The sequence below is a fragment of the Nicotiana tabacum genome, chromosome 20 (genome assembly GCF_000715075.1).
Source record: "Nicotiana tabacum cultivar K326 chromosome 20, ASM71507v2, whole genome shotgun sequence".
Classification (NCBI taxonomy): domain Eukaryota; kingdom Viridiplantae; phylum Streptophyta; class Magnoliopsida; order Solanales; family Solanaceae; genus Nicotiana; species Nicotiana tabacum.
In genome coordinates this window covers 64,658,166-64,666,193 of record NC_134099.1, presented here as the reverse complement: position 1 = coordinate 64,666,193, position 8,028 = coordinate 64,658,166, and the positions used below count along the sequence as shown (strand labels likewise).

Genomic DNA, 8,028 nt, shown 5'->3' with positions numbered 1-8,028 from the left:
TAAACACAATCATTTAGATATGCAATAACAGATAATGCATATAAATTTCGACAACTATTACAGACGTATAATAATAAATTAAAATCGTTAATTTGCACACACATATAAAAGAGGCCAACTAGATGGGATCTGATCCCTTTTAATGAATATCTATTAAATAGGAAAGGTTTAATGTGCTGGGTGAGAGATATTTGTGGATACCGTTTCTTGCTTTTTATTTTATTTTTTTTAATACCATTTCTTGTTAGTTGCTAATTTTGTAACTATTTTGCTGCTCCTTTTATTTATTAAGTAATTGTGCTAGGTATGTGTATTTAATTCTTAAATATTGCCCACTTATGAAACTGTCTCTAATATTTTTGCTTAAAACTATATTTCACTTATGTAAATAGTTCTTTCTCAGCAAAGTGGGTTTACGTGAACTCATTAAACTAAGGATTAATTACCTCCTGTAGCAAAGGTTGATACCTTATTTATTTTAAATAAATACTTTTTTAAAAAATTATATTCATAGTTATCTTTTGATTTTTTATAGCCAAATATCTATTTATGGTCACCTCCTACCCTTAAGCCATAAAATAAGCTTCCTCAAATTTCTCCTATCCCCTACCCCATATCTATTCTCCCTCTCTCTCTCTACTTCCCGACGTCTTCTCCTCCGCCGGACGCTGGAGCAATTGCCACCATCACTGTTCGATCATGGTCGTTATTCATTGATACCGCCGCCCTCAGCCTCCCAATCTCATTCTCTAACGCAACATATCGGATAAACAAAAACCTCTGTTATTTCGCCGACGATTAGCACATAAACAAAAACCTCTGTTATTTCGCCGATAATTACGTGCTAATCGTCGGCAACCAGAGGCAACGGTGACGGCGAGTGAGGACTGGATACTGATGCTGCTTCAACGAGACGACATTAGGGTTGTTCTTGAACAAAGACGACGGAGTTGGGGGTTGAGCAACTTTGAATTTTCTGTTAATATATTTTAATGTATCTCGCTGTATTTTTTTTTTAGTCCGCTTGGCAAATGCCTAGGGTTAGTTTTATTTATAATCAGAAAAAATACGAAATACAACGACATGATATCCTACGAACTGAATGAAATAAAGTTGGAACTTAACAACTATCATATTATCAAAATTGAGTGATGCACTCAACATTGATATCACATTAATGCTATTAAACTTTGTAATACAATTCTGCATCCCAGAATGTGCATTTGAAAGGCATAATGCAACGTCCCTTGTATTAAAAAACCCGTTTATTTGTTGCAATTCTCTTTCGACACTTGATTTCTCTTTTGTTTCACAAAAGCATGCTGTTTGCAACTGTCATTTGGTATCCTCCGATGTACTTTGGTATGCCATTTGCGTTCCTCCATACGCTTCCAACATCCTTTCGTGAAGTCCCATATGCTGGTGGCATACCAGTGCACAACATTAAGCTTGCACGACATCTGCTTTGTGCTCAACGTCTGCTCGTGATGGAGTCGACATCTGCTTCGTCCTTGTTGCACGACAGCGCTGAAGTCGAAGAGTGAAGACATCTTTGTGGAAGCACGTGAGCTTCACCTACAACCATGTGATCCCTTGTCTCAACAACATGTGTTGTCTGCCATGCCTTTCACATTAAACCATGTGTGCACATTAAAATATTCAGAAAAAGCCACAATGCACGGTTAGAAGTAGTCCTTTGCGTGCTCATTGTCCCTTGGCATTTTCCAGTTGTTGTGTTTAATTACCTTCGCGCGTGCATTAATGCTGTTAGTGTCGATCTTCTGTAGCCATATGCTTGTTGTTGTTGCTGTAAATTCCACTCCAAAAAAGAGTACTTCTCTCGCCCAAAATCAGCATAATATTTGAATCTCACATGTTGATCTCATGAAGTTTGACAACAGTTATCGTGCATGGCAGCTGCACCTTCTTTCTCCTTGCTGCATTACTTTTTCTTCGTCCATTGAGCTGATGAAAGGAGACAGCTTTGTGCTAGAATGCACGTGAGCTCCACCTACAGTTGCATCATAAAGAAATATATCCCATAGTACCTTCTTCCTAGAGTTATGTATCCTAGATAAATTTCCATGTGCATTCCACTTTTACATTTGATTCCTTTGCTCACCAGCATGTGTTGTCTGCCAAGCCTTCCACATTAAGCCTTGTGTGCCTATTAAAAGATTATTTAATCCAAAAGTGGATTGAAGCATGCGTTAATAAAACACATTGGCCTTTGTTGCCTGCTTTTCTCGAAAAAATATTTGTTGCACATGCTAGTTGTGTTTCCAATGCCATTTGCTTCTTGTTGTGCTCGAAATGAGTAGGAATCATTTTTATATTCCCAAATCCTGCTTGTAACTGAACCATGCGTGTGATATTAAATACTTTTGCACCATGCTGGTTGTATATCCAATGAACTGAAAGCACGCTTTCACCCCATGCTGGTTGGGTTGCCAATGCCATTAGTCCTTGTTGTTGTGCTCGCTTATTTATGTGTTTTTGTTCTTTAGCATCAATTATCTCGAAAGTTGCCTCATGGAGTGCCTTAAGCATCGTAGTGGCACCTGCAGAAGAGAAAAGATAGTTAGAAATACCAACCATTATATCCTTCTCCCTTAGGATTTGAATATATTGGTCGATTAAGTTGACATGCCTCTTGCTCTTCCTTTTCTCTTTACTTCCTATCTCCTGTTCACCTTCACCCTTAGATTTGGACATTGCAGCTTATCTTCATTAACCAACCTCCTTCCTTGTGCATCTAGATGCCAGAATTGTTGGCATTCTATTTCTCCATGATCTAAAGCATGATTAGCCAAGTGATCTGTCAGCTTGTTGCCCTCCCTATGAATATGAGTAACTGTGTAATTGCCCCCATTCATTAGTTGCATCATTTCCTCTACCTGCTCATATATGATCCATGGTGGTTTCCAGATCCCATCCATTATCTTTTTTAATAACATTGAGTCAGTTTGAAGTCATACATAAGAGTATTGTTTTAATCTGCAGAACCTTAGTGCTTCTACCATGGCCTTCACTTCAGCTACTGTGTTTGTTGTCTCCTCAATCTCTTTCCCTACTGACTTGACTATGTCACCATTTTCATTTCTTATACAAAACCCTATTGAGCTCCTGCCTGGATTTCCCCTCGATACACCATCCGTATTAACTTTTAGCCATCCTGCACTTGAAAATTCCCACATGACTTTTGTAACCTTAAGTTTAGGAGTGAAATTTTCCATCATAGCTAATAGATCTTGCCATTTGTGAGATACCTTGTCCATCCCGGGCTTTCTCACTTTTACCAATGCCTGTAGATTTGATGAAACTTGATAAATCACCTAGCTTGTTGTCACTGCATCACCATACTTCATACTATTTTTTCTTTTCCAAAGTTCCCAGACTACGCATGAGGGGAGTGCTTGCATTACTAGTTTTAGCCTTAAGCACACATTTGCAGTCCAACATTTTGTGATTGCTTGGTGCAGTGTAAGTCCCTCCATATCTATTCCTGCCCTCGATAGAAAATACTTCCAAGTTGTCTTTGCAGTTTCTGATTTAAAAAACAAGTGCTGAAGAGATTCCTTGTCAGTTGTACACAACACCAACATTTTGATGGCATGCAGTAGCCTACCCTTTTCAAGAAATCATCTAAAGGTAGCTTTGCTTTCCACACTTTCCACATGAAAATGCTATTTTAAAAGGCAGTCCCTTTACCCAAATCATTCTATAAGTTTTTCTTGGTTCGTCTCTTCTTCTCGTATACTCCCATGCTGACTTAACATTGAAATATCCTCTTGTTTCCAGCATCCAAAAAGGCCTGTCAAGAACCTGCATCGGTGAAGGTGGTTTGATTTTCTCCATAATGTGTACTGCTAAGTCTTTAGGAAGCATTTCAAATAGCCTGTCCACATCCCACTCACCATCTAAGGTAACATCATTTACATTATGTACATTTTCATCAATGCCAAAGTCCTGAGGAACTAAAAAATATAGTGGTCCAAGTTTTCATACCAAAATAGTGAGGATCCCATTTTTGTTTGCCAAAGGATTTGATGTTCAATCAGATCTCTGCATTCCAACATTTTTCTCCAGATGTGAGACCCCCTTTTCCACGGAACAATTACAGGATTTAATTTTTTACAGTATTTCTGACATACGAAAGAGCTCCATAGGCTCAGTTTTGTTCTGAAATTCCACCACAACTTGCTGAATAATGCCTTTGCTACATCATGCATTGACCTGAAACCTATTCCTCCTTCCTCAATTAGCATGCATAAGGTATTCCATAAAGCCCAATGCCTACTAGTTCCTCCTACAGTGCTGCTCCAGAAAAACTGAGCAAACAATTTGTGCAACCTATTTATCACATACTTTGGAGGGTTTACAGCTGATAGTAGATGCATAGGCATGCTTTGAAATACATGGGATATGAGAACTGCCCTGCCCCTACTGATAATAACTTGCCCTGCCATGATTGCAGTTTGTCCATTACCTTAGTAATTAGGGGCTGATAGAATTCCAGCTTTCTCCTTGCATAAAATATCGGACAACCTAGATATATGATAGGGAAATCATTCCTATGAATGCCTGTGATGCTTTCCACCTTGCTGACCACTTCCATGTCTGTTAAATGATGCAGGTACACAGCTGATTTGTTCTTGTTAACAAGCTGCCCCGATGCATTTTCATATGCCTTCAGCACTTGCATAATCAGCATCAGAGATGTTTCATCTAAGGATGAGAAGATAATCATGTCATCTGCATACGCCAAATGATTGATCTTTGGACTCCACTTTGGCATCCCGAATCCACAAAAATACAGGTTAGTATGTAGTGCATTGAGACCCCTAGATAATGCTTCTGCTGCCAATATAAACAAAGATGGAGATACAGGATCACCTTGTTTTATTCCCCTTGAGGACTTAAAGAACCCATGAGCTTGACCATTTATTAGAATAGAATACCAATTGTTTGAAACTAATCCAAAGACAATCCCTATCAACCTTTCTGTGAATCCCATCTTTCTCAGTACCTTGGTTAGGAATAGCCAAGATATTCTATCATAAGCTTTGGTCATATCTAGCTTCAGGATGACATTAGGTCTAGCCTTAGTTCTAAGCCTAATGTCAGTCACTATCTCCTGAGTTAAAAGGATGTTTTCTACTATATTCCTTCCCTTAACAAAACCTGCATGTTCCTCCGATATCAGACTTAGGAGAAATTTCACTAGCCTTTCATGAACCACCCTTGATATAACCTTATTAGAAAAATTACTGAGGCTTATTGGTCTTAAATCAGAAAAGGTGGTAACTTCTTTTTTCTTTGGTAGCAGAACTAGGTTTGTGTGTGTTACACACTTGGGTAGCTCATCACAATTGAAAAAAGCCCTCACCATGTCGTACAGGTCATCCCCTATTAAGTCCCAACAAGAATGATAAAATTTTCCTGACATACCATCTGGCCCCCCAGCACTATCACCATTAAGTCCAAGTACTGCCACTTTAACCTCCTCTTTTGTTGGTTGCTTAATCAATTCTGCATTCTGCTCAGTGTTAATCAGATTAGGAACATGCTCTACGATATCAAATGATGAAGGAGTAGCTGCTTCTGTGAACTGTTCCTCGTAGAATTTGATAGCCTCTTCTGCAATTTCTTGTTCTTCTTCAATCCAGGTTCCTCCACTGTTTTGAATTCTTTTAAGCTGAAGTCTCTTCCTCCTGCCTCTCACTTGTGCGTGGAAGAACTTAGTGTTCCTATCCCCTTCCTTGAACCAAGTCATGCCTGCCTTTTGTTGCCAATATTTCTCCTCTAGTGCAAGACATTTGATCAATTCTGCCTGAACCTTTTGTAGTCTTTCCATGTTCATCCTTGTAGGATTTGCTTCAAATTCTGCTTCATGAACCATCACTACCTCTTCCATACTTGCTATCTTTTGGAAAATATCTCCAAATGTAGCCTTACTCCACAATGAAAGGGCCTTCTTTAATTTTTTTAACTTGTGATTAAAAAGAATAAAAGGATTTGCACTGAAATCAGCAGACCAATTCTCTTTCACCACATCTTTAAAAGTTGTATGTTCCACCCAAAAATTCAAGAACTTAAAAGGTTTTTTTATAGGTGGAGTCTCAATATCACACTTCAAATACATTGGACTATGATCAGAGCCAGTCTTTGACAAATGTTGCACCTCTATTCCTGGAAATGTTTGTTGGAACTCAACATTGGCCAAACATCTGTCTAGTCTTTTGAATATACAGTCTTCCTCTGCTCTCCCATTCCACCATGTAAATATGTTGCCTTTAAATCCAAGGTCGAATAGATTGCAAGTGTTGATGTAGTGTCGAAAATCATCAATTTCATTCAATGACACAGGTAACCCACCAAACTTCTCTTCTTCGTCCCATATTACATTGAAATCACCTCCTACAAGCCATGGTGCATCCATATCCCTTGCCATTGCATATAATGAATCCCATAATTCTATCCTCTCAATTGCATCACATTTTGCGTATATCAATGTTAGGACAAACTCCACATGCGATTCAGTATGAAACAATCTTAGTGTTAATTGTTGCACCATATTGTACATAATAGTTACCTCAAATACCTCATCTATAAAAGCCCAGATCTTGTTGGAAACATTTGAAATTGCATGTGCAAGTCCTATCTTGTTTCTGTACCTTTCCAATTTTTTTGCGTGTTGCTTTGGCTCCATTAATCCTACAAAATCATAGTGATTTTGCCTATGCATTTTTGTCAACCTTTCAAAGGCCTGCTGTGTGTTGACTAACCTTATATTCCAAATGAGAGCATTCATCACTGATTGTTGGATTTAGTTAGCATTCTCCTTGTGTGCATCCCAGCTTTTGGTGCTGCAAAATTATCTTTTTGATGCTTCTTCTTACCTTTTGCTGCTGATTTTGCCTTTTCCACTTGTGTAGGTGATAAGTCACCTTTCCTTGCAGCATTCATAAGGTGTTGGGTAGTTGATTCTTGATCCATGTCGTATCCTGATTTACCAGGTTCTTCTCCTTCTTCATTGTCTTCCTTCCCTCCTGATGTAGCTCCAAATGCATTCTTTTTAGGGACCAAGGCTTTCTCTTCTCCTCTTTTTAATAGCTGCATCTGGTTTTTCTCTAATGTAACAATAATATTTACTATTTCTGTTTTTTGTTTTGGTTGTTTCTCCTTCTCTGTTGTGTTGTGTCCTTGTGGGTCTTCTTGTGATTTCTGAAGTTGATCATCTTCTGTTCCTCCAGGATCATTTACCTCTGGGCCTCTTCCTTCATAGTTACTAATTTCTGTGACTTCTGCTGTCTGAAAATTATTGATGTGCTCAACATTTTCTGATCCTTCCTTTATTAAATAATTACCATTTGTATTGTTGTCATTGGCATAGATCTCTCCATTTACACTTTGCTCATCTTCTTCTTTGTCATTCTCATTTGGTTCCTCATCAACTTGTGCTCCTAGCGGTACTTCGTTCTCCTCTGAATCGTATTCCCTTTGTGCCTCCCATAGCCTGCCTCCACATTCTTGCACTCTTTCTTTAAATATAGACGATTTTGACCCTTCTGCTTGAGAATTTGGATTTTTATTATTAAGTACCTTGTTTACTAATGTATCTTGTGATGGGATTTCCTTGCATGGTTTATTAATCTTCACTATTCCTTCTCCTGTTTTATCCTTGAAGCTTCTTTCTACCCATTGTGCGGTATCGTTTTTTGCTTTTGATGCCTCCTTTCCATTGATTAGACCATTAGTCGAACTAATCCCCGATGAGTTAAGTTGAAAAGCTTGTGATGCTGGATTTAACTTTCCCTCATTATTGACCATATTTTTTGGTTTTTGCTTTGTAGATGCTTGGTTATGAAGTGCTGAACTGTTTGTTGCTACATTAGCTGCCACCATTGCCAATTGATTAACAGGTTCTTCCTCTTCATCCATCCCTTGTAATATTGCAAACTTGTTAGCTAGTTGAATATGATCATTATCTTCATTGTCTACTGCCACCAAATCCTTACCACTGTT

The 8,028-nt window shown here is 38.4% G+C and overlaps 1 protein-coding gene across 1 annotated transcript; it reads right to left on the bottom strand.

Annotated features, from left to right (window-relative positions):
* Positions 1–636: 636 nt before the first annotated feature.
* On the bottom strand, positions 637–6,814 carry LOC142174390 (uncharacterized). Its single transcript, XM_075240176.1, has 10 exons — positions 4,490–6,814; positions 4,155–4,331; positions 3,712–3,969; positions 3,021–3,305; positions 2,714–2,942; positions 2,268–2,561; positions 2,123–2,167; positions 1,924–2,011; positions 889–976; positions 637–780 (listed from the first exon to the last, which is right to left on the bottom strand). Exons 1-10 carry the CDS (start codon positions 6,812–6,814, stop codon positions 637–639), a joined length of 3,933 nt encoding a protein of 1,310 aa, XP_075096277.1.
* Between the last annotated feature and the right edge of the window lie 1,214 nt (positions 6,815–8,028).